The 27,726-nt window shown below is 43.5% G+C and overlaps 1 protein-coding gene across 2 annotated transcripts in view; it reads right to left on the bottom strand.

The window, feature by feature from the left end:
- Positions 1–27,726, bottom strand: part of FBXO42 (F-box protein 42) — a 105,635-nt gene that overhangs the window by 33,801 nt on the left and 44,108 nt on the right. For both annotated transcript variants that reach the window (XM_027522591.1, XM_027522583.1), the window contains exons 2-4: positions 15,752–16,018; positions 13,114–13,230; positions 1,556–1,690 (exon numbers count right to left, since the gene is read on the bottom strand). In XM_027522591.1, coding sequence (XP_027378392.1) covers positions 1,556–1,690; positions 13,114–13,230; positions 15,752–16,001 — 502 coding nt within the window. In that variant the 5' untranslated portion in view covers positions 16,002–16,018. The remainder of the gene's footprint in view (positions 1–1,555; positions 1,691–13,113; positions 13,231–15,751; positions 16,019–27,726) is intronic.

The following is a 27,726-nucleotide window of genomic DNA, read 5'->3' as shown; positions in this document are numbered from 1 at the left end:
GAATCTTCCTGACCCAGGGAGTGAACCCAGGTCTCCTGCGCTGCAGGCAGATTCTTTACCTTCTGAGCCACCAGGGAAGCCCCAAAGGCATAAGCTTGGTTACGAAACAGAGAAAGGCAGTATTGGTATTTTGTTACTGGGACGTCAAAGCTACTTTGAAATGGGGCCTGGACAATAAGTACAATGGCAATAAGATGCTTAAGCTAAAAAGAGCCTCTGCATTTTAGAATCCATGATTCTAAGTATTAATCAATGCTTTGTTAAGTGCAACAGGGGTTACAAAGTGCTAGAAAAAGAAATGCTCCAAAGTACAAAGTTCTGAAGGCTCTAAAATCGTCCTAATATTCAAAACATCTTAAAGATTAACACTCTCTCATCTTCCAATAACTGTGAAGACCCCCACGTGCTCAAGCCCAGCCCAGCTCTGCGCGCCTGCTGCCACTCTGTGCTCCCGTCCTGCGTCATCTGTTGCAGAGGAAGCAGCAGCGGCTACAGCGCTGGGAAAGCAACATGCAGCTTCTTTTCATAATAAGATTTTAAGCGCCTGGCCGAGACATTCAGAGCAGTCCTCACAGAAATGCAGGGAAACGTAAAGCAGCTTTCTCAACTCGTTTAAAAACAGGATCTTCTGACTGGCCTGCACACTTCTCCCAGAGAGAGATGGTAACTTGGTCAGAGTTACATGCAGAATTGGTGATTTTTGCCCGGAAATGAAACTCACGTCGCCTCACTCTTAGCCCAGTGCCCTTTCTAATATTCCATCTTGCCTTCCGTTTAGTAATCAAAGCAAACAAGACCTAAATAAGTACGATGAATTGCAACCCTGCAAGGCCAAAAGAAGAGTGTTTGGGAAAAGCTTGCCAACAAGCCAAGCAGGGTGCTTTACACTCAGCGGACTCTTTGTCTGTCACCTGGGCCCTCCAAGCTTGTAACTGCGTTTTCAAGCCACCCCGCTTTGTGAGTGCAGAAACAATCGTGTGTGTGCGCGTTTTTCTTCCCCAAGAAAGGTTAGGTCAAAAGAGAAAATGACCCAGAAGCTTCCTGCACAGATTCTGGTGCAGCGGGATGATGCGGGGCTGCGCCGACTGTGGAATCTTCCCACACCCCTGAGCAGTTAGGAGGAACCAGCAGAGGCATGTTTCACACACTCCCCAAATGCTGACTGGCAACAACAAGCGGCATTCAGAGATCTCAGCCCTGGGACAATAGCTTCTGTCAGTCAGCTACAGTTCTCATGACCGTGCTGCTGCTGTTACTTCAACTTCATACCAAAGAGCATATCGCACCTGTACAAGGACTTGAGAAAGCCACACAAATGAGTTCACACAGCAGTACAGCAATTCTGGCAGGGTACCAATACTGATGATAAAGTATAGTTTAGAAAAAATACCAAGACCTTACACAAGCGTATTACTCTTTAGCGTTTACAAGCAGATTTGACAAAGGACCTGGGGCCCCAGTAATCTGTTCTTGAGACCAACACCAAAAGGATCATGAGTTTCCGTGCGAAGCGAGTTACCTGGTGAGGGGCAAAGAGCAGCATTTTCTCTCTCACCTGAAGCCAAAGGTCGGATCCACTCTTTGCTATTTAGGTCAAGTCTCCAGAGGTCATTGAAGGCAGCGTTGCAACTGCTCTGGGTACAGCCTCCAAACACATACATAGACTGATTAGCGTCGTAATAGCACGCACCTAGAAAGAAAACAAGTGATGAACAAGCGGTGTCTAATTCTGAAGGTACTCTAACACCTTGACTGTGGTCTGTATCTTCCAAAGCCCAATTATTTCGTGCGTATCATAACTGTTAGCAGGTGCCAACCCTTCTACAACCAGCCTCGTGCCTTCAGGTTCAACACTACGTTAACCTTTAAGGACCAGAGAGAAGCCGTGGAAATGTTATCTCCGAGCACACTAAGCAGGTTGCCCATGCTTTACGTAAGACAGCACAATTCTAGCAAGAGCACACGAGAATGCAGATTCAGAGTGTGCAATGAGTGAAATGCCAGCACGGCTCCGTAATCTGAATCTGTATCATTACCCTCACGGGCCAGTGGCAGATTCACTGCTCACAGAGGCTGTCAGTCCTCTCACTTCTCTCCACTCTTCTCACTGCTTTTGCTTTCAAATGAGATGTGAAGAAACAAAACAATAAACATGACTTTATATGAAAGAGAACGACAGAAAACAATTTTAATCAATGCCACAAAGTAACCACACACACGGAACCAACGCAGCTTGGGGACCTCAGAGGTAGTATGGTCCCCAAACCACCAAGAGAAGAAACATGAAAGTCATTAAGCTCCTAGGTGTATCCAAAAGCCACCAAAGCTGACTGCTGCTGCTAAGTCGCTTCAGTGGTGTCCGACTCTGTGCGACCCCATAGACGGCAGCCCACCAGGCTCCCCCATCCCTGGGATTCTCCAGGCAAGAACACTGGAGTGGGTTGCCATTTCCTTCTCCGATGCATGAAAGTGAAAAGTGAAAGTAAAGTAGCTCAGTCGTGTCTGACTCTTCGCGACCCCCTGGACTGCAGCCCACCAGGCTCCTCCGTCCATGGGATTCTCCAGGCAAGAGTACTGGAGTGGGGTGCCATTGCCTTTTCCCATTAAGCTTCTAGGTGTATCCAAAAGCCACCAAAGCGACTGGTTGGTGCTGAATAGAAAACCAACGCAGTAAGTAACACATAAAAAGCACCAAGGTTGGCCTTGCCTGGTGGTACAGCGGATAGGAATCCACCTGCCAATGCAGGGGACAGGGGTTCAACCCCTGGTCTGGGAAGATTCCACACGCTTGGGGCAACTACAGCCCCAGCACCATGACTACTGGAGCCTGCAGGATCCGGGGCCTGAGAGCCCAGCTGCTAAGGAGCCCTGCTCCACAAGAGAAGCCCACGCACAGCAACAAAGGCCCAGCACAACCAGAAGTAAACACACACTTGAAGTAAGTGAACAAAAAGCACCGAGGTCTCTAAGAAACGCCTTTTTAACCAGGTGATTATATGCACCTCACCAGCGGACACTATTCTGAAGGCAAGAGTCAGTGGCTGTGAGAGGGGCCGTTCCCCCAACACCTGGAAGACCAGAGCCAGGGCCTGGACAAGACACGTGGCAGCTCAGCTCCACCACCTGCTTCTCTCCATAGAGCGCATGCGGCCTCTATCCTGTGGGAGAGATGGCTGTGCTCCTCACAGCTCTGCATTCACCATCTTGGGTTTTAGGGAAAAGAGCGGAGCAAAACTATTCATCCACTCCATGCACATGAGTGGGAAAGCCAGACCTCCCAAAGGGAAACTAGGCAAAACAGTCACGCATCACGTAAAGGAAGTGGAAAGGGAAAAGAGATTCAGAGGTTCAGCCCACTAGGGCGGCACGGCTTTGCTGATCATCCACCCATCGGTAGGTCCACCTCAATTTAGTCCACTGTTTTTAAGATCCCTTCTGAACTCTGGCACCATTACTCAAGCTCAGAAAAAGGGAAATGCTGCTGCTATAATTACCTCTTGTGATACACAAACGCTCTGGGAATAACCCTCCTTTTTTATTTTTTCTAAACTCAGCCCACTTGATAGGCCTTTAAGGACTCTCCACACTAGGAAAGCCACATCTGAAAACTGGATGAGTTAAGAGGTAATAAAGGCAATGTGTTCAGTCACCTACACCCCACAGTCTCAGCCAGTGGGAGGAGTGAATCCGAAACATCTGACCTCTAACACAGCACAGTAACAGGGCTACAGACTTTTCAGATTAACAAAGAAATTAAAGAAACTGGAGATATTAGGAAATAAAATGCTGTTTAATCGTCAACAGGCTCACATCTGCAGAACACTTAATTACTCTCAGAACTCAAACATGCTACGATGGAATACGAAGGGTAACATGATTTCACACTTTCCACTACTTTCTTTCTTTCTTTTTTATTTTCTGATAGTGCCATGCAGCTTGAGGGATCTCAGTTCTTTGACTAGGGATTAAACCCAGGCCCCTGCGGTAAAAGCATACAGTGCTAACCAAAGGGCCACCAGGGAATTTCCCCATTGACTTTCTTTGCCTTGAAAATAACTTGCAATCCATAACTAAATCAGTGTTTACATTAACATCCCAATAAGAAAGGCTATTAAGGAGTGTAATCCTCGGAACTCCCTGGCAGTTCAGTGGTTACAACTTCATGCTTTCACTGCCCACAAACTGTGCAGTGTGGCCCCCAAAAAGGAAAATTCTGTGTAATTCCATTGTTCATGTTTCAGAGTTGTTAAGCACTGCAAATAACAATGGATCAAGTTAGATGACATTCAACAAACAAAAAGGATGATTACTGAAGCCACACTTCAGTCTCCACTAAAGCCATTAAGCTTCAAGTATCTTGGTCTTTTTATACTTTCTTTGAACTAGCTACTCCAAACCAGGGCAATTTTAAACGGACCTGACTGGTGCCCAGCATAAGAGAACATTCTACTCCTCTGGATAATTCGGAACCCCAGAACAGAAATTAGCCATGTCCCTTGTCTTCTGAAACTCTAACTGAGGTCCATCATAACAATGTTTGATAAGACAAATCCATGATTTCATAACTAAAACAGTCAGGAGCTCATTTATGTCCCACTATTAGTCAAAGACCAACTCTTGGCAGCTGCTTCCTTCATGTAGTAAAAGAACACAGTGCCTTTATTTTTCAAAGAGGTAGCAAACATTCTGCTGCATTTGGATTGGAAACCTAGCCAGCAGCTGGCCCCGTGAGATCTTCACCACGTGTATTTTAATCCTATACTAAAATAAGGCAAATGGCATTTTCCTGCTCTCTTTGAGCAAACAAAGGCCTCTGGAAGAGGAAGGCACAGCCCAAACTCTATGCAAAGCTAATGGGACTGAAATGACAAGTTTCACACACTGTATTTTCAACATCCAGCAGGCATTATCAACAAAGCCTGGAGAGGAAGAGAGTCAATTTAGGTAGCTATGTTTAGAACTCAGATATAATGAGAATGAGAGAACAGCCATCAATAATACCCTCAAATATTTTAAGCATCCTACTGAACTATGTTTGTCTATTTTTATTTAAGACGCCTACATGGTGGCCTGAGTGGGGGTTGGGGACCCAACAAATTCAATGGGCCTTTTAGAAAAAACTAAGAATTTAAGCAAATACCAGTGCTCAAGTAGATATTTCCTTTTACCAAAGTTCTCCACCCAAACAGAACATTTTCCTTTCAAAACACAGACCACTGGAATGTGCTATACAGAAGTTACTGTTCATTGTACGATATAATTACTCTGCTAAGAAAATATTAATAACATTGAGAATGTGATTATTCCAACTGCTAAATCTCTTCAAATTTTCTGAAACGTGCTTGACCGCTCCATGAACAACTGCTAAAAGTCACACGTCTCAAGTTCAAGTCTAGTAATTCCTATTTGAAGACAAATCAAATATTCACAATTACACACACAGTAAGCAAAGAGTTTTCAGTGCTCTGAATCCTTTTCTACTATACTATAATTCTCTGAAGTTCAAGGTCTTCCAGTTGTTTCATATTTTCCATGGCTCCTGGTAGTCACTAAATGTTCACTGAACTCCAATTTTTGCACTTTCAGAGGTTAAATTCTCTTGTTTCCTCTCTTGTCTCCAGGGAAAGGTCCTGAGGCATTTATCCCATGCTTAGGTTGTCACGTGTCTAGCATCTACAAGCCAGGACATACTTGATAAGGCCTGTAATTACATAACTATGGAATAAGACAGGTTGCTGATCCAGTCTGGGCCTGCTGGCTATTGCAGGAGCAAGATTAGCATGTGTATGGAATGACCTGACCATACATGCAGCCTGAACACCAAAAGGTTTTTCAAAACATAATGCTGGGTACTCAACAGACCCCTATGTCAATCTGAAAGGGACATTCTACCTTAGTCAAGAGTTGCATGTCTGGCCATACAAACACTCATCAAATAACTAGGGGAACTGGCTTCATTTACGTCCCCTGCATTTTCTGTCTTGATTTTTACATAAGAAAGAAGCTCTATTGCTCATATCTTTGTTACACAATTCCATAGAATTAATAGATGTCAACTATGAACCAGGCTTCAGCAATACGTGAACCGTGAACTTCCTGATGTTCAAGCTGGTTTTAGAAAAGGCAGAGGAACCAGAGATCAAATTGCCAACATCCGCTGGATCATGGAAAAAGCAAGAGAGTTCCAGAAAAACATCTATTTCTGCTTTATTGACTATGCCAAAGCCTTTGACTGTGTGGATCACAATAAACTGTGGAAAATTCTGAAAGAGATGGGAATAGCAGACCACCTGACCTGCCTCTTGAGAAACCTGTATGCAGGTCAGGAAGCAACAGTTAGAACTGGACATGGAACAACAGACTGGTTCCAAATAGGAAAAGGAGTACATCAAGGCTGTATATTGTCACCCTGCTTATTGAACTTATATGCAGAGTACATCGTGAGAAACGCTGGACTGGAAGAAACACAAGCTGGAATCAAGATTGCCGGGAGAAATATCAATAACCTCAGATATGCACATGACACCACCCTTATGGCAGAAAGTGAAGAGGAACTAAAAAGCCTCTTGATGAAAGTGAAAGTGGAGAGTGAAAAAGTTGGCTTAAAGCTCAACATTCAGAAAACGAAGATCATGGCATCCGGTCCCATCACTTCATGGGAAATAGATGGGGAAACAGTGGAAACAGTGTCAGACTTTATTTTTTTGGACTCCAAAATCACTGCAGATGGTGACTGCAGCCATGAAATTAAAAGACGCCTACTCCTTGGAAGGAAAGTTATGACCAACCTAGACAGCATATTCAAAAGCAGAGACATCACTTTGCCAACAAAGGTCCGTCTAGTCAAGGCTATGGTTTTTCCTGTGGTCATGTATGGATGTGAGAGTTGGACTGTGAAGAAGGCTTTTGATGCTTTTGAACTGTGGTGTTGGAGAAGACTCTTGAGAGTCCCTTGGACTGCAAGGAGATCCAACCAGTCCATTCTGAAGGAGATCAGCCCTGGGATTTCTTTGGAAGGAATGATGCTAAAGCTGAAACTCCAGTACTTCGGCCACCTCATGCGAAGAGTTGACTCATTGGAAAAGACTCTGATGCTGGGAGGGATTGGGGGCAAGAGGAGAAGGGGACGACAGAGGATGAGATGACTGGATGGCATCACTGACTCGATGGACGTGAGTGTGAGTGAACTCCTGGAGTTGGTGACGGACAGGGAGGCCTGGCGTGCTGCGATTCATGGGGTCGCAAAGAGTCGGACATGACCGAGTGAGTGACTGAACTGAACTAGGAACCGGGTGTTGTGAAAGGTGCACAGGTGTCTGAGACACGGGACCAGAGTGTTCTCAAGTAGACAGGAACCTTGTGGAGGAGACACCATCATTATCTTATCATTTGGCAGATTAAAACATATTTCTACAAGTGTTTCCTCAATTAAATTTCCTAGTAACCTGTGGCACAAACAGAATTTGTTATACACATTTTGTGGAAGTGTGGATTAGAGAAGCCAAGGAACTTGCTTCCCAAGTCTAAATTTCTTCTTTGGCATGTGGTCTCTCTTACACAGATAATTATTGTAAAAGGCAGATGGTAATAAACATTAAGAGGAAGGTATGAAGAGTGCATTAAGGCAGTATAAGCAGAGAAAGAGAAGAGCTTAACCTCCACACTGGGGAATTTGAGAATAGTGTGAAAGAAGGTGGCTTTTGGCTTTGTCTCCTAGATGGGTTTGAGAGGTCAGGGCATTTTCTGTCAATTAAGAAAGGGGGAACATATCTAGGGGCTAAAAAGGAATGGGAGGGAAGGGAAATGAAATCAGGGCATCTAAGCAAAGCCACGAAGTAGGGATATCAGACAAACACAGAATCTTGTGTGGGTAGAGCCTGGCTGTGTAAGGATGCAGCAGTGAGTCAGGCTGAAAAGGTAAGCTGGGGCCTTGAAGGCCACAGGAGGGGACACTTCCACATGCAACGCAGAAAGGCTGAGGCTTTTTGGCAGAGGAGTTATACGGCTGGTTTTACGTCTTAGATTTGCAGTGCTTCCCAGCACGGGGCACCTGTCACTTTGAACAGGTTGGTTCTTTGAGTGCAGGGTCATCCCGTCCACTACAGGACACCCAGCAGCCCTGGTCCTTGCCTGCTAACTGCCTGCAGCACTTTCCAGTCAAGACAATAAGCAATGACCCTGCATATTTCCAAATGTGCTAGGAGGTGGCACGGTCCCCAGTTTTAGAGATGGCTGCCAACAGTGTCTAGACCAGGTTCAGATGAAGAGAAAAGGTAAGAAGACTGTTTAGAAAAGATTTAGGGGGACTTCCCTCTTGATCCTCGGAGAAGGCAATGGCACCCCACTCCAGTACTCTTGCCTGGAAAATTCCATGGATGGAGGAGCCTGGTGGGCTGCAGTCCATGGGGTCGCTGAGGGTCGGACACAACTGAGAAACTTCACTTCCACTTTTCACTTTCATGAACTGGAGAAGGAAATGGCAACCCACTCCAGTGTTCTTGCCTGGAGAATCCCAGGGACGGGGGAGCCTGGTGGGCTGCCGTCTATGGGGTCCCACAGAGTCGGACACGACTGAAGTGACTTAGCAGCAGCAGCAGCCCTCTCGGTCCTGTGATTAAGACTCCACACTTCTGCAGGAGATACAGGTGTGATCTCTGGCTGGGGAAGTAAGATGCTGCAATGTGGGAGGGAGGGATGTGGGGGAAGAAAGGAGGAAGAAAAGACTTAGGAAAGATGGGATGATTAAGTCCGAAGTGTGAGGAATGGGGGTAAAAGGAAAGATCTGAGACAGAACAGAGTCAGCAGGGTTTGACTTCTGCTGTTGAGGGAGGGAGAGGAACTGAGCGTGAAACCAAGATTTCAAGTTTGTATAATGGAGAGAATGACAATGCCGTTCACTAAACTATGGAGAGAAGAAAATTTGGGGGGAACTACGCAATTTGGTGATGGACAGGGAAGCCTGGCGTGCTGCACTCCATGGATTTGCAAAAAGTAGGACACAACTGAGCAACTGAACTGAACTGAATTCTAGGTTCTGCTCAAAATCCTTCAAGAACTAAGAACTTTCAGGTGTACAAGCTGGGTTTAGAAAAAGCAGATGATCCAGAGATCAAATTGCCTACATTCACTGGACCATGGAGAAAGCAAGGGTATTCCAGAAAAATAACTACTTCTGCTTCATTGACTACACAAGCCTTTGACTCTGTGGATCACAACAAACTTTGGAAAACTCCTAAACACGTGGGCGTATACACATCTTACAGATGAGGAAAGTGTCGATCAGAGGAGCCAAGGAACTTGCTTCCCCAAGTCAAAAGTTTTTCTTTAGCATGTAGCCTTTCCTACACAGATAATTATGGTAAAAGGCAGATGGTAATAAACATTAAGAGACACACTACATGTCTCTTGAGAAACCTCTATGCAAGTCAAGAAGCAACAGTTAGAAATCAGACATGGAACAAATGACTGGTTCACAGTTGGGAAAGGAGTTCAACAAGGCTGTATATTGTCAACCTGCTTATTTAACTTACATGCAGAGTACATCATGTGAAATGCTGGGCTGGATGAATCACAAGCTGGAATCAAGAGTGCCAGGAGAAATATCAACAACCTCAGATACATAAATGATACCACTCAATGGCAGAAAGTAAAGAGAAACTAGTTTCTTGATGATGGTGAAAGTGGAGAGTAAAAAAGCTGGCTTGAAACTCAACATTCAGAAAACTAAGATCATGGCATCTGGTTCCATCACTTTATGGCAAACAGAAGGGGAAAAAGTAGAGGCAGTGACAGACTTTATTTTTCTGGGCTCCAGAATCACTGCAGACGGTGACTGCAGCCATGAAATTAAAAGATGCTTGTTCCTTGAAAGAAAAGCTATGACAAACCTAGACAGTGTACTAAAAAGCAGAGACATCACTTTCCCAACAAAGGTCTGTCTAGTCAAAGCTACGGTTTTTCCAGTAGTTATGTATGGATGTGAGAGTTGGACTATAAAGAAAGCTGAGCACCGAAGAATGATGCTTTTGAACTGTGGTGTTGGAGAAGACTCTTGAGAGTCCCTGGACTGCAAGGAGATCCAACCAGTCCATCCTAAGGAAAATAGTCCTGCATATTCATTGGAAGGACTGATGCTGAAGCTGAATACTCCGGCCACCTGATGCGAAGAACTGACTCATTAGAAAAGACCCTGATGCTGGGAAAGAGTGAAGGCGGGAGGAGAAGGGCACGACAGAGGACGAGACGGCTGGATGGCATTACTGACTTGATGGACATGAGTTTGAGCAAGTTCTGGGAGATGGTGAAGGACAGGGCGGCCTGGTGTGCTGCATTCCATGGGGTGGCAAAGAGCTGGATACAACTGAGCAATTAAACAACAACAAAGGGCTCCAACACTATTTGTTTCAAAACACCGTCCTCAGGCTTCCGTGGTTGTCCAATATTTAAGGAGCCACCTGGCAGGGCAAGGGACACCGGTTCGACCCCTGGTTCGGGAAGATCCCACACGCCTTGGAGCTACTAAGCCCGTGCACCACAACCACTCAGCCTGGATTCTGGACCGCTCGAGCCGCTCCCTGCCTGCTGAGCCACGGCGCTCAGAGCCGCTCTGTGCAATGGAGAAGCCTCCGCCAGTGAGAAGCCTGTGCACCAACCACCAGAGTGAGCCTTCGTGCAGCAACAAAGGCCCACCACAGCCAAGAACAAATAAATCCTGTCTCTGCTCCTCATTCCAAGCATCTATAGATAACTGAAGTTTCAACAATAAATACTGGACCTAATATGGATCCTCCCGTAATTTCATTAAATATTTTCAGCAAGGATTCGTCTAAATTTTACTGCAAAGTATACGTCTATGAACTCCTGAAAACATTTGAGACTCTTTCAAAACTATTTTTATAATCATAACAAGTAGCAGCAGTTGAAGCAGCAGTCATTGTCTTTCCACTGTGCTGACAGCCGCACACATGGTGCCAAAGCAGTGCTGGGGGAACTGCTACAGCCTCACGGCTCAGGACACGGGAACGACGCCACGACCACACAGTCACAGGCGAAAACTAACAAAAGCCAGTTCTGACCTCACAGATCCCCCAAAGAGTCTCACAGACGCCTCCCTCCCCCAAAGTCCAAGAATCACACTTTTGAGATCTACTGCTTCAGGGGGTTTACAACGGCGTGAGTGAAAACAGCTCCCTGAGAGAAGTGAAAACAGCCAAGAGTTCGAGTCATTCTTTTGATCTATTTAGATTCAGTTCAAAGACAACGATGAGCCCTCGTTTTTCACTGAACACCTTTGGATATGAGAGTACGGCGTATGGTCTGGGGTAGTCAACCTCCAAGAGAATGCCAAGGATCCTCACTGCCTGGTATTACACCCTCGGTCAACCCCTGTGTGACCTACAGGATAGAGCAGAAAGGACGGTATTCACTTCAGAGATCAGGCTGGAGAAAACAGCATGGCTGCCAGCTTAGCGTCTCCACTTCTCTCTCTGATCACTCGTTTCGTGGGAAGCCCGCTGCCAAGTCGTGAGCAGCTCTGTGGAGAAGTCCACGCAGTAAGGACCTGAGTCTTCTCTCAACAGTCACTAAGTGAGCCTGGAGACAGACTCCCCAGGCGCCGGTCGAGCGCTCAGGGGACGGGAGCCCCGGCTGACACACTGGCTGTAACCTCATGAGAGACCCTGACTCAGAACCTGCCAGCTAAGCCACTCCCAGATTCTTGACCCTGAGGAACTCTGTGAGATGACAAATCTTGTTTTAAGTTGGTAACTTTGCGAGTAATTTCTATGTAACACAGATAGCCAATAATTCTCCTTCCCCTCAAATTTCAACATACGGCTTAAAAAAAGAGACACAAATATGAAAGCCGACAGAGAAAGACAATGTGAGTTAGGCGCCAGATCAGTGTTCCAGACGCAAGTGCAGATCAGGAAAAATTTTCTGTGGCCCAGAGAGTTGAGAAAAGCTTTCCCCAAAGAGCAAGAACTTGAATTGAGCTTTCAAGAACAAGCAGGCTTCAGCTAAGTGGACGAGAATACTCCAGGGAGGAAGAAATGAGCACAGCAAAGTGACAACTTAAAATGAGGCGAGCTCTTGGGAAAAGTCAGGAGATGAAGTAGTAAATGTAGAAATAAGTCAGCTTAAAGAGGGTTTTAACTATGACTAAGTTTAGCTTTATCACTGGACAGACACTCAAGGTTTCTGAACAGGCAAGCAATATAACTAAAGTAGTAATTCCGAGAACTTTCTACAAGGCTTCCCTCTCTTCTCAACTAACTTTTGTAAAACCACTGATATATATACACCTTTACTGGCCTGCAGTGCAACACAGCTCAGTCTCACTTTCATGGATGGATACGAATCACCAATGGGCTTCCCCTGGTGGCTCAGGGTAAAGAAGTCACCTCTGGAATGAAATGATACTGGGAAGTCCCTGGCGGTCCAGTGGTGAGGATTCAGTGCTCTCATTGCTGCGGGCCTGGGTTTCATCGGTGGTCAGGGAACTAAGATCCCACAAGGTGTGGGGCATGAGTCAAAGGAAAAAATACATAAAGCAGCATCTATAAAAATCAGCTAAAATGGACAGTTAATTCTAGAATAAGTCAAAAACTCTAAATTATGTCTATTTGTCAGAACATTTTACTTATAATTTTATTACTTAAATTTGTATTTTATAATCAATATCCTTCATGTTCAAAATTTGTGTGTGACCCCAGTCAAATTCCGTGTTTGCCAAACACACACCATGTTAAAATAATGAATTCTTGCTAAACTCTGGCTGCTCCCTAAGCAGGATCACAGAAACACGCTCATGAACACCTTCCCTTCGTCCTCTCTCACCCGATGTCAAGTGTTTAAAGGCATAAGCATGACACCTTGACCTCTTTGGAGCACAGATACTGAAAAACCCCACGGAAAAGCAGAGCCTAAGATTATACCACTGTGCCTGCAGCACGTCTAGGCTCACGCTCTTCCCTAATTCTGGCTGTAAGATTAATATGAATCCTCATTTATATTATCTTCATTAGAAACGTCAGACAAAATACAAGCCTCAAAAATAGTTTTTGCAAACATGACTGCTGGCAAGATGGGACCTGCTTTCACGATAATACTTACTGTGTGAGAACCGCTGGGTGATGGGGGTCCCGGGATAAGGGTAAGTCCGACTCTCCCACTGGATGTTTCCTTCCTGAACAGCCTTTATGAAACCATGGTAACACTGGTGGGCGACACCTAAAGACAAAAATAACCGGTGCCTCAGCCTGGACTCTTCACTTGTAAATCAAATTATTAAAATTTAATCTACTGTCTTATCACTTTTTTAAGATGTAAGTTTCTTTGAGGAACTCCAAATTTCTTTGATTTTTTTTTTCATTCAAAGACAGAAAACAAAATCATGTAAGTTCAAAACTGGAAGATCTAATCTTTAGATTTTACCAAGGTTAAATGACTCCCTCAAGGTGACAAAATCAGCTCACACTTTAACTCTGCTCCACTTAGCCATATCATAAGGAAACATATCAAAATAATTGGTGCTTTTTATTCCAAAACAGAGACTTGGGAGATAATTTAGTTTTGCGAGAAAAAATATGGTAAAAAAAAATCTCTGGAATGTAACAGCTGTTCAGTAAATACCTATGGTTAGACCAAGGATTCTCCGTATTAAACAAGGAGATAATAATTAGCTGACAGTGGATTGTGAAATGATGAATTTATAACTAAGGAAAGCTGTTTAAAAAAAAAAAAATCAAGAGTTTCTGCTATAACGCTGGATACATGTCATTATACACATGTCCAAACTCACAGAATGTACCCCTAAAGTAAACCGCAGACTTTGAGTGACAATGGTATATCAATGTCGTCAATGCAGGATCATCAACTGTAAAATGTACCACCCTGGTGAGGATGCTGAAAGTGGGAGAGGCTATGCATGTCTGGGGGCAGAGGGTATATGAGAAATCTATGACCTGCGCAATTTTGCTGTGAACCTAAAACCACTTAAAAAAAAATAAAGTCTATTTTTTTTAAAGTGAGAGCTTCATACTTCTGGAACAATCTGTTTTTCCAATACATGAAATTACTATCTTATTTCAAAGAGAAGCATTTTGAATGAAGTGTACAATCAATTATTTACATTTTGAAAGAATATCACTCTTGAATTTATGCCACCTTGTGGATCCTTAAGTAGGATCACAGAACATGTTTTCCAGTGATGATCATTCTCCCTTGGTTGAACTCACAGATAAGAACTGGAATATTAAAAAAACATGGCCATTTTTAATGTGTGACCATACTGCCAACTATACACTGGTGAAGTAATACACATTTTCAAACCCTGGATTGAGATAAGGCAGTGATGCATAAAAGACAGATACGTAACGATTGAGGGGAGAAAACACTGTCCTGGCAGTGACTGCCCCCAGATCTAGGGCTGTGAACACTAGGGTAAGAGGGTAAGGTCCTTTCCTCTTAAAAAAAGAAAAAAAGATCGAAATGATAAGAATGCCAAGAATAAATAAATATCTTTGATTAGATCACCACCCCTCAGGTATGATTCTTCCTCCTCTATTTTAGAGGTAAAACCATCCACCTCCATAGTGCAGGGAGCCAATCTCTCCTGCAGAGTCCATTAATTCTGCAAACAGAAGCAAGTGTGCATACCAATGTTACCAGTTGTGAGCAAATGCACGCAGGGCCCGCGGGCAGTTTCAACACAGCTGGTCCTCATTAGCCATCGAGGCTGCACTGTGGACAACTGATACAGACCCTACTCCTCAGAGAACCTCTCTGGTTCTAGGAAAGATTTTAAGACTGATTCTGATCTAAACCTTTTCCCTCTCTCCTATCTCTGGCTGCCTTGCTCACACCAGCAAAGAAAAAGTCAATACAACCCTTGCTTTGATCAAAGATCATTCAACTGGCTTGGTCATCTTCATTCAAAAAAAAAAAAAGGCCCTTTCCACCTAAAACAAAATAACTGTTATTAATTCAAAATACAGGGGACTGCCTTGACGGTCCAGTGGTTAAGACCACTCTCCAGTGCAGGGGTGCAGGTCTGATCCCTGGTCAGGGAGTGAAGACCCCACATGCCTCACGGCCAAAAAACAAAAACAGAAGCAATATTGTAACAGATTCAATAAAGACTTTAAAAATGGTCCACACAAAAAAATATTTGGAAAAATATAGTATAATTAGTAACCTCAACATTTAGAGCTGAAATCTTGATTAGAAAATGGAGGGGAAAAAAGGAGAAATTCATTTTAAAAAGTAAAATACATATATAGGACCTGGGCTGTTTAGAGATAAAGTCAAGCATCAAATGCTTTCATAACTCCACATCTGCCACAGACAGCTACTTGAAGCTATTCACAGTTTGCCAGGATGACTGTAACGCAGTTACAATAGTCCTGACAATGGTGAGAGTTATATGAAGGTCAGCTCTTACCATCAATCCATATTCATCCCTACTCTACCTATTCCAGAATAATACAATTTACTGGATCAACTCAAAGAATATGAAGGAAAAGAATCCTCATTTTAAAACTGCAAACTGGATTCAAACCTACAGTATTCAAGTTGTTCATAACGCTAGGCAGGATAGAGAGAAAGAAAAATGTACAGAGCGAACTGTCTAATGCTAAGTTTCAGAACCACAATAAACGGAAAGGAGAAAAGAGAGAAGGAAACTGAGAGATTAGAAATCATTCAAAGAAATCTTAAATACGTGAATAAACCTTTGCACTTTCCATAGTACCTTTAATCAGTCGATACCACTGCTTGCAGACGAGGGCTGCAGTTTTGTGCTCCTGGTACGGGGAGAGGAAGGACAGGATATACTCCAAAACCTCTTCTGGCAGCTCAGACATGGACCTGTTATGTTGCATCTCCACAACCTCCAGCGCCGCGCGGGGCTCCTCGTCTTGCTCCATTGTCCCTTCCAGCACGGTCTCCTCTTGGTCCACAGCCATGAAACTGTCATCTTCGCTGTCTGAGGAGCTGGCCATGACATCCCACTTGACACCTGCAGCAGGAGAGAAGCACACACCAGGGCACACTTTCTCAAGTTCTGAACTAGCTCAGGCGCTTGCAGCCCAGCTGGTCACGATTTCATTCAGATGCTCAGAATGAAACCTGTTCTTTAGCACTTCCCCACACTAGCTGCGAGCTACCTTAATTTGTCAGGCACAGCTCAAATACCAAGCCCATCCCAAATATCTAATAATCTCTAGAGGTTTCTGATAGCGTTTTTTTCCCTCTTCACTGAAAACCTAGAGTGTCAGCCAAGTTCTGGTAAAACCACAAAACCAAAAGACTTGTTCTCAACAACTCCTCTAACTCCAGGTATGATCGGCAACAGCAAAGGAACAGCAGCTAGCTTCCCTTAGCCAGTAATACGATTCAGGACCTCAGACTTAGAAGAAAAAATGGTGCATTCTAGAAGAGTGAAAAGGACACTCTGACGATACGGGAATAAGAAATGACACAAGGCAGTTCACGTAAGAGGATGTTAAGCGTTCTAATACAAGCTTAACGAGCTGTAATAGCAGATACAAGGCAATATTTAAAATAGGAAACATCGAAACAGATCCGAGGAGCTAAAAACGGAAAACAATATAAATACCCACCAACAAGAGAACAGATAGACTGTGCTACATTCCAACAACAGAACACTATACAGGAAGGAACCACAGATACTCACGGGGTAAATCTTAACGCTGAGCAAGACAGAATAGTACACACTACACGTCCATGCTTACAGCAGATTGAACACTAGGCAAAAACAGTTTATGTACATCTTAAAAACTGGACAGAATGATCACAGTAAGAAAAACATGAGTCAAAACTCATGAAATTGCTCCTAACATAATGCATCTGCCACATTACCCATGATACCGCACTGCGTCCTGACCAAGTGGCTGCTGATGCACCGATGGTAACGCACAGCCGGGGGCCGCTGAGCAGCAGGGGCGCGGCCTCGACGCTCATGGTCGGGAGAGGGCAGCGGTGGCAGAGCAAGGGCAGCAACAATCCCCGCCATTCCTCGGAAGCAGGCAGGAACTGTGACGGGTTTACTATAAACTGTGTTAAATAAAAGATCCTGGACGGCCACCTCTGCTCTACTGTGAGCGAACTCTGTTCCATGTGCGTAACTTGCTAGAGGAAGGCCTTTCCACTTCCAGCCCTAACTCTCAGGCTAAAGAGTACAGTTATGTACCAAAATGACTATACTACCCAAGGCGATCTACACATTCGATGCAATCCCTATCATGTCACCCATGACATTTTTCACAAAACTAGAAAAAAATTCTTTAATTCTGTAGAGAGACATAAAAGATCCTAAAAGACATAAAAGAACAGCCAAAGCAATCTTGAGAAAGAAAAACGGAGCTGGACCAACCAGGCTCCCTGACCACTCTCCATGCTGCAAAGCTGCAGCAATCAGAGCGGTATGGCACCGGCCCCAGACCAGAAATGCAGGCCGACGGAGCAGGGCAGGAGGCTCAGGCGCCTCTGGTCAACTATCTGTGACACAGTGGTGCTGGGAAACTGGACAGCCGTATGTAAAAACACGAAACTAGAAAACTCCTAACACCGTACAGAAAAGTAGACTCAAAATGGATCAAAGATAAATGCAGGACCAGAAGGAAAACACAGTCAGAACACTTTTGACATGAATCACAGCAATGTATTTTTCAAGCCATCTCCCAGAGTAATGGAAATAAAAACAAAAGTAAACAAGTGGGATCTAATTAAATTCAGTAACTTTTGCACAGCAAAGGAAATCATAAACAAAATGAAAAGAAAACCTGGAGAACAGAAGAAAATATTTGCAAATGATGTGACCAACGAAGGGTTCAGTTCAGTTCAGTCGCTCAGTCACATCCAACTTTGCGACCCCAGAGACCGCAGCACGCCAGGCTTCCCTGTCCATCACCAACTCCAGGAGTTTACTGAAACTCATGTGCATTGAGTCAGTGATGCCATCCAGACATCTCATCCTCTGTCATCCCCTTCTTCTCCCTCATTCAATCTTTCCCAGCATCAGGGTCTTTTCAAATGAGTCAGTTCTTCGCATTAGGTGGACAAAGTATTGGAGTTTCAGCTTCAGCATCATTCCCTCCAAAGAAATCTCAGGGCTGATCTCCTTCAGAATGGACTGGTTGGATCTCCTTGCAGTCCAAGGGACTCTCAAGAGTCTTCTCCAACACCACAGTTCAAAAGCATCAATTCTTCGGCGCTCAGCTTTCTTCACAGTCCAACTCTCACATCCATACATGACCACAGGAAAAACCATAGCCTTGACTAGATGGACCTTTGTTGGCAAAGTAATGTCTCTGCTTTTCAATATGCTATCTAGGTTGGTCATAACTTTCCTTCCAAGGAGTAGGCGTCTTTTAATTTCATGGCTGCAGTCACCATCTGCAGTGATCTTGGAGCCTAAAAAAATAAAGTCTGACACTGTTTCCACTGTTTCCCCATCTATTTCCCATGAAGTGATGGGACCAGATGCCACGATCTTCGTTTTCTGAATGTTGAGCTTTAAGCCAACTTTTTCACTCTCCTCTTTCACTTTCATCAAGAGGCTTTTTAGTTCCTCTTCACTTTCTGCCATAAGGGTGGTGTCATCTGCATAGCTGAGGTTATTGATATTTCTCCCAGCAATCTTGATTCCAGCTTGTGCTTCTTCCAGTCCAGCGTTTCTCATGATGTACTCTGCATATAAGTTCAATAAGCAGGGTGACAATATACAGCCTTGATGTACTCCTTTTCCTATTTGGAACCAGTCTGTTGTTCCATGTCCAGTTCTAACTGTTGCTTTCTGACCTTCATACAGTTTTCTCAGGAGGCAGGTCAGGTGGTCTGCTATTCCCATCTCTTTCAGAATTTTCCACAGTTTATTGTGATCCACACAAAGGCTTTGGCATAGTCAATAAAGCAGAAATAGATGTTTACAATTAGCAAGCCTAAATAAAGGGACTCACATTTTTGTTTAATCCCCAGTTTTAAGCATTCAACCTGAATGAATTCAATTTTCTCAACTGAATTTTCAATTCAATTGAACTTTCTCATCATTCAACCATTCCACTGTCCATGAAAGGATCAAACCCGACACCCCTGAGGCCATGCTTGCTAACTTGGTCTTCAGCACAGGTGCTGAGGAGAACACACAGGCGTGGGCTCCGATGCAAGTGCTCTGCGATCACACGCCCAACACCAGTCTGCAGTCTTGCACGTCCACTACTAACTAGGTGCTGAAACCGCTACTCACACTCCCAGAGGAAGCAGAGACATTCTGAAACAATGCTTCATTTTTCCATGCCAAAAGAAGCCCTACAAAACATTTCACATGGAACTGTATTAACTCATTGAATATGGTTTTCATGAAAGTCTTTAAAAGAAATCTTCCTCGCCCTTCACATTTGTGTTAGGCCTTCTACGGTTTTTCGAATAGTCATGTATGGATGTGAGAGTTGGACCATAAAGAAGGCTGAGTGCCAAAGAATTGATGCTTTTGAACAGTGGTGTTGGGAGAAGACTTTGAGAGTGCCCTGGACTGCAAGGAGATCCAACCAGTTAATCCTAAAGGAAATCAACCCTGAATACTCATTGGAAGGACTGGCGCTGAAGCTGAAGCTCTAGCTCTAATACTTTGGCCACCTGATGGGAAGAGCTGACTCATTGGAAAAGTGACCAAGTCTTTGGGAGAAACCACAAACTGAAGCTAACTTACTAAAATCTGAGCTCCTGGAGAGCAGAGATCACCGCCTGGGAATCTTGTCTTCCAAGCACTAGACATTCAAATAAGGGCAAAGCTTATTGACATTTCTACTCACAACATGCTTTGCATTATTTTATAATAGAAATTACATCAATAATATCAACACATTCAGGAACAACAGCAGATCCTACCCTTATTATGTGTCACTAGATGCTGTCAAGATAGCTTATTGGTCAGAGAGAATATACCCCTCTGATTCCATGAATTTTGCCCTTTAAAAAGAAAAGACATCACTTTGTCAACAAAGGTCCAGAGAGTCAAAGCTACAGTTTTTCCAGTGGTCATGTATGGATGTGAGAGTTGGACCATAAAGAAGGCTGAGTGCCAAAGAATTGATGCTTTTGAACAGTGGTGTTGGAGAAGACTCTTGAGAGTCCCCTGGACTGCAAGGAGATCAAACCAGTCAATCCTAAAGGAAATCAACCCTGAATACTCACTGGAAGGACTGATGCTGAAGCTGAAGCTCCAATACTTTGGCCACCTGATGTGAAGAGCTGACTCATTGGAAAAGACCCTGATGCTGGGAAAGATTGAAGGGAGGAGGAGAAGGGGACAACAGAGGATGAGATGGTTGGATGGCATCACTGATTCAATGGACATAAGTTTGAGCAAACTCAGGGAGTTGGTGATGGACAGGGAGGCCTGGCATGCTGCGGTTCACGGGGTCACAAAGAGTCGGACACAACTGAGCGCCTGAACTGCACTGAAGTCTTTGAGACTGAGAGATGTGGTTACTGTTTCTAGCTATAATGCTGTGTGACCCAAGGTAAGTCACACAGAGTTAAGACAGGAAAAATCTATCTTTAAGAAATCAAAGTTTCAAACCCACCTACTTCATAAAGATTCTGTAAAGACAGCAGATAGCAACAAACTAATCTGAACTTATTGGAGGAAACAGATTAACTTGTGAAGAGTTAAAATCGATTCAAAGAAATTAAAGATGGGAATGAGATTACTTTGTTATTATGTAACAATCACTGCCCAGAACAATATGTGACCAATTGTACTTTTGGTTTCTACAGAACTAGACATGTGACAATCCTCTTGGAGTTAACACACTTTCTTTTCTTAAGAAAATCAGAATATACTTCACTTATCTAAAAGGAAGCTGAACATTTAAAATGTAATCAAGTTTATTCTTTACCATGTCAAAAGGTGAAAAAAGTGCAATTAAGGAAGAGACTTAATGATGATGGTAAAGTAAAGCACTGAGACTTTAAGCACGGAGGCATTCCGGATTGAACGGAAAACACCCAGAGTCATCTGTCAGCATGAGGGCCTCTCCAGCTGCAAGGACAAAGAAGCAACCCTACACAGGTATTACCATGAAACTCGTGAAGTTACCCACCCAGTCACACTAATGTTAGCTAAGGATTAAATACTATTCTTGGAAACATAAAATACTGCTGAATGAAAATTTACAGACCACAATATGATCCAATCTAAGATGATACTGTCTTCCTATTTTCCACCATTATTATCATCATTGTACTAGATCAAATGAAAAAGTTACAAAAGAAAAACTGGCAAAATATAAATTTTACCTTACTTCACGCACTCAGTAAATACCAATGGAACATTTGCTGTACGTGAAAATAACTGTACTTAGATCCCAGTTCAGTTCAGTCGCTCAGTTGTATCCGATTCTCTGCGACCCCATGGACCGCAGCACACCAGGCTTCCCTGTCCATCACCAACTCGCGGAGCTTACTCAAACTCAAGTCCTTTGAGTTGGTGATGCCATCCAACCTTCTCATCCTCTGTCATCCCCTTCTCCTCCTGCCCCCGATCTTTCCCAGCATCAGGGTCTTTTCCATTGAGTCAGCTCTTCGCATCAGGTGGCCAAAGTATTGGAGTCTCAGCTTCAACATTAGTCCTTTCAATGAACACCCAGGACTGATCTCCTTTAGGATGGACTGGTTGGATCTCCTTGCAGTCCAAGGGACTCGCAAGAGTCTTCTCCAACACCACAGTTCAAAAGCATCGATTCTTCAGTGCTCAGCTTTCTTTACAGTCCAACTCTCATCCATACATGACTACTGAAAAAACCATAGCTTTGACTTAGATCCCATGGGAGTCACAAAAAGAATATATGCCACTAATTCCTCTCAAAGAGATTTGGTAAGAGCCAAAGACAAATAAAGAATACCAATACAAGATAGACTGTGGTACCAAACAAGAAGTTCTAGCAGTTCAGGGAAGGAAGAGATGCCTTCCAACTAGTTTTGAGAAGGAAGTTACACAGAAGGAAGCCTTTGGGCTTTGAAGAATAGGGTTAGAGTTAAGAGCCATCCCAAGGAATGAAATGGGGGAAGGTGGAAAGATGAAAAATTTTTAAGTTACTGTCTCCTGTACCAATGTTCTTTGTCACTTACAGAATTACTTTTAGGACAAAAGGGCAAAAGTTATTTTTTACGTGATGGGCATTTTATCACAAGTACAAACTACTTAATATCTTTATGTACATTAACAGAAGTTCATAATCTACAGACTCCTTAACTCCTGACAGTTGATATTTTGACCAAAAAGAAATCTAGAAATAGAGAAATTTGGCATAACTACAGTTGCTATTAGCAAACTGTAAGCTATTTTGACAAGTAAATTCAGAGAGCTATTTCTAAAAAGCATTCCAAGTTTAATAACAGATATCAGCTACAGTGAGGTTCTTTTTCAATGGTTAATTCATCTCTCTGTGTTACCTAAGAGTCCTTTTAATGAAAAAGAAAAATGAAGTGTTTCCCCCAAGTACCCATCAGGATACTTTCTTATCACTCTTTGCAATGGCTGCTGTTAAATGAAAGCGGTTCACGACTATCAGAGAGCAGAAATGCGCCAGTTCTCAGGGCCACACCCTGTATTCATATGCAGCCAGCAGATTTCACTGCGTATAAATGGCTAAGGAAAATGTACCGGTTTCAATCAATGAAGATATTCTAGGTTCTGAAAATTCCATATATTCTAGGTTCAGCAAAATGTTTCATGTGGTATAAACTGAAAAAGTGTAACAGAACTTTAATACCCAAATTTGTATTTTGTGAGAGCTTGAATTTTTAGATTTTAAGTAATAACATACCAAGGACAGAACAATTCTAACTGTATAATTTAACTATTACACTGATGTGAGACAAAAGGCTTTCATCGGAAGTCCAGTATGAATCAGAGGAGAGTTAGAGAGTAGGTGCATTAAAAGGTGCAGTTTTCTAGGCTTAGAAATTATTTTTCTCTCGAAAATAATTTTTTATGGAAGACAATGCAGAAGAGGCAGATAGCCTCCCTGTAACAGCAGTGAATTGCATTAGCCCAGAGTGAACCACACCAGGCTGCAGTGAAGCTCAGGGCACGGCCACCACCCCCCCTCCCCGCCCCCCGCCTTCACACCGGCGGTTACTGCACTGCTGCCCGCCTCCTTCTCCCTAGGGCACAACAGCAAACAATTCATTTCTTGTATCCATATACACACTCAGCAAAAGGCTGCTGAATGAATAAGCAGACACAGTGTCGGGAATTCATTTCAAAGTCAACAACAAAACCTAAACGTTCACGTCTAGATATTGTGACAAAGAACAGAAACTTCCTATCAAAAACTTAAATAAGACTAATAAAATTAGAGATTTCAGATAGCTAAAAGACACTAGAGAGTAAAAGTGGGGCATAAGGACTCCCTGGTGGCCCAGTGGTTAAGACTGCACTTTCACTGCAGAAGACATGGGTTCCATCCCTGGCTGGGGAACTAAAATCTTACAAGTTGCTGGGTGCTGCCAAAGAAATTAAAAAAAAAAAAAAAAGATAAAATGTACAGTTCCTAAAAAAATGATTACTATATTTAAAATGTTCTGATTTTTTCTGCCGTTATATACCCTCACTCTGACAACAACGGAGGAGTAGGGAAAATCAGCTGCATGCCAAGATTCTCTTAGCCTTTTGGGGAAAGGTTCTATTGCAGTGGTTCTCAGACCTCTGAATTTCACAGATCAGCAAGTTTTTTTGGACTCATATAGGGTCAACAAATTTTTATTTTCCTGAATAAGGCAAAAAAAAAAAAAAACTCCAAAAAGCAAAAACAAAAAAACTACACACACACACACAAGTCCTACCATCTAATTGTCACAGTTTCACAGAAAGGTGTTTAAAATTCAAGCTGGAAAATCATAACTTCTGAATAACGGGTTTTACTTCCAAGAAAGGAAACCTGGATTTCCCTGGTGGTACAGTGGTTAAAAACCCACCTGCCAATGCAGGGGACACAGGTTCGATCCCTACTCTGGGAAGACTCCACCTGCCATAGCAACTAAGCTCACACAGCACAGGAGCCCACGTACTGCACCTACCGACGCGCACGCACCCCAGAGCCCGTGACCCACAGGGTTCTCTAGACAGGAGAGCCGCCTGCGCGCCACGGCCAGAGAAAGCCTGTGCGCAGCAACGCAGCCCCGGCGCAGTCAGAGAAGAGAGGCCTCACAAACACACGCACGCAGAGACCCTCAGGGCAACATGAACCTGGACCGGTATTCTTGGGACTACGATTTCACTACCATGCCGTGATATGAACATTTCATTTTACTACTTATTTGATTCGTGAAGACACTCCACAATTTAAACAAGTTATATAGTCTGAATTTATTAAAAGGCTAATTTAAATTAAAACTCCCAGTATGCTGGGAAACCACTTCCTAATGCTAGAAACAGAGACAATGATGGCTACTGGCAAGAATACATGAAAGATGAATGTAACCTGATCTCTTTTAGAAATAGCTGAGCTGATCTTTTGCTTCACTGGCTGGTAAATTCACAGCACTTTGCTCCTGTGTCCCCACTAAATTCTTAGGGCCTATGTTTTAATAAGACTCAACTGTGGCACTTTTCTTCTTTAAACGGCAATGAAACGTATCGATTCTTATTACTGTTATTTAGGGGTGTTGCAGGGAAACTTACAATTTCAAACTTTCCACAGAAGCTAAAGCTTAAAACATAAGATGCTATTTTATGCTACATTAAAAAAAAAAGAATAAAAAGGAACAAGTCCAAACCTCATTCCAAAATGATTTAAGTTGGAAAACTCTTCAGGATCCAGAGGAAAGTCTATGAAATAATAAGGAAAACAAAAGTCTCCCCCAAGTAAGGATGGTTAGAGCAATCACCACTTCATGGCTTCAGTTTTAAGAAGGGCTAACATCTTTCTAGTTCACTCATCCACTACAGAGCTATTTCATTGGAAGGAACACATTTTTAAAGTTTTATTATTATCATTTTTGGCCGTGCCATACAGCTTACAAGATCTTAGTCCCCTGACCAAGGATACAACCCCTGGCCCCTGCAGTGGAAGCGCCGAGTCCTAACCACTGGACCACTAGGAAATTTCCAGAAGGGATAATTTTTTAAAAATCAGAAGAACTGAACGATATCTGTATACTCATGTTCAGAGCAGCACTGTTCAAAACAGCAAAAAGGTGGGAGCAACACAAATGCCTATCAGTGGATCATGGACAAATAGAATGCAGCAGATACACGACAGAATATGACTGACCTTGAACAGGGAGGGAATTCTCACACATGCTGCAAGGAGAAGCCAGAAGGCACTATGCTAAGTGAAAGAAGCCAAACACAATACAGCTGGAGAGAGCGGCAGCTGCCAGGAGAGACAGAGGCAGGGGAGACAGGGAGCTACTGTTCACCGCGTATGGCGTTTCAGAGGAAGACAGGAACATGCTGGGATGAATAACACAACAGTGCTAATGTACTCAGTGTCATTATTAAAAAGTATTAAAACGGTAAACTTTGTTACATAAATTTACAATTTAAAAAACTGCATAGAACACAGATGCACAATTTTTTAAAAAATTAATCACTGTGTGCCCACATCTAAGTCAGAAAACAGAGCATCAGCAGGACCTTTGAAGCCTCTGACGCCCGGCTCAACCTTTTGTCGTTGTTCAGTCGCTCAGTCGTGTCCGACTCTGTGACCCCATGGACTGCAGCACGCCAGGCTTCTCTGTCCTTCACCATCTCCCGGCGCTCACTCAAACCCATGTCCATTGAGTCGGTGACGCCATCCAACCATCTTATCCTCTGTCGTCCCCTTCTCCTCCTGCCCCCAATCCCTGCCAGCATTAGGGTCTTTTCCAATGAGTCAGCTCTTCACATCAGGTGGCCAAAGTATTGGAGTTTCAGCTTCAGCCATCAGTCCTTCCGATGAATATTCAGGGCTGATCTCCTTCAGAATGGACTGGTTGGACCTCCTTGCAGTCCAAGGGACTCTCAAGAGTCTTCTCCAACACCACAGTTCAAAAGCATCAATTCTTTGACACTGAGTCTTCTTTATGGTCCAACTCCCACATCCATACATGACTACTAGAAAAACCATAGCTTTGACTAGACGGACCTCTGTTGGCAAAGTAATGTTTTTGCTTTTTAATATGCTGTCTAGGTTTGTCGTAGCTTCTCTTCCAAGAAGCAAGCGTCTTTTAACTTCATGGCTGCATCACCATCTGCAGTGATTCTGGAGCCCAAGAAAACAGTCTGTCGCTGCCTCCCTTGTTTCCCCATCTATCTACCACGAAGTGATGGGACTGGACGTCGTGGTCTTAGTTTTCCGAATGCTGACTTTGAAGCCAGCTTTTTCACTCTCCTCTTTACCTTTGCCTCCTCTCAACCTTCAGCCCGACTTACCCAGAAGTGCCACTTCCCTGGCAGCTCAGATGGTAAAGAATCTACCTGCAATGCGGGAGACAGGGTCCTGATCCCTGGGTCAGGAAGATCCCCTGGAGAAGGAAATGGCAGCCCACTCCAGTACTCCTGCCTGGAGAATCCCATGGACAGAGGATCCTGGCGGGCAGCCCACAGGGTTGCAAAGAGTCAGACACGGCTGAGCGACAGACATTTTCACTTTCAACCAGAAGTAGTCACTATGGTATTATATTTATCAATCTCCTACTTTTCTTTACAGTTTCACCCCATAAGGATGTCACATAAAAACATACATTGCTTAGGTGTTGGACACAGCTGCAATTCATGGTGTGTAAAATCCTGTTGTATGAATCAGCCATAATTTATCTTTGTTGAATGAAATCAGTTACTTCTTATGAAATAACAAGCATTTATAGCTCCTCTAGAATAGTGGCTTTCAAATTTTCTTGACAGCAACCACAATAAGAACATATATTTTACCTCACAGTCCACCCACATATATACAAATAGTAACTAGGAAAAGGTTTCACAAAATAATACCCTGAAAGTACACTGACATTTTCTATTGTATTTATCATTTAAGAAAATTGTTGGTCAAATGCCACTAAACTGTCTTCATTCTAATGGGCTACAAGCCCAGGTTGAAAAACAATTCTCTAGAGTACATATTCGGGTGTGAAATTGCTGGGTGTGGGTTACACATATTTACTAGATAATGTCAAACTGTCTTTTAAAGTAAGTGTTCCAATTTACACTCCCACCTGCAGTGTACACAGCCGTTAATTTTAATTTGATTTTAAAATCATAAAATGGGCTTTAAAAGCGTATTAGGGGCTTCCCAGGTGGTCAAGTGGTTAAGAATCTGCCTGCCAACGCAGCAGGTGTGGGTTCGATCCCTGGTCCGACAAGATCCCACAGGCCTCGGAGCAAGTAAGCCTGTGCCCCGCAACTCCTGAGGCAGGACGCCCGGGATCCGTGCTCGGCGACCAGAGAAGCCACTGCAGCGAGGAGACCTCGCATGGCAAGTAGGGGCAGCCCCGCCTGCCCCAACTAAAGAAAGCTTGTGGGCAGCAAGAAAGCCCCAGCGCAGCCAAAAATAAAATCATAAAAATAAACAGCGGCAACCTCGGCTTCATTTAAAAAAAAATCAAGTATGCTTCTGGCCTTCTATTCATTTTGTACAGTATCTTGATTATCTGAGAGTTGTATAAATATTTGTTGAGTTAGGTGGCCACCAAGACCTAAGCCAACATTAGATAAATAAT

This window comes from Bos indicus x Bos taurus, chromosome 2 (genome assembly GCF_003369695.1).
Source record: "Bos indicus x Bos taurus breed Angus x Brahman F1 hybrid chromosome 2, Bos_hybrid_MaternalHap_v2.0, whole genome shotgun sequence".
Classification (NCBI taxonomy): domain Eukaryota; kingdom Metazoa; phylum Chordata; class Mammalia; order Artiodactyla; family Bovidae; genus Bos; species Bos indicus x Bos taurus.
The sequence above is the reverse complement of the archived record's forward strand: the minus strand, read 5'-3'. Positions and strand labels throughout refer to the sequence as shown.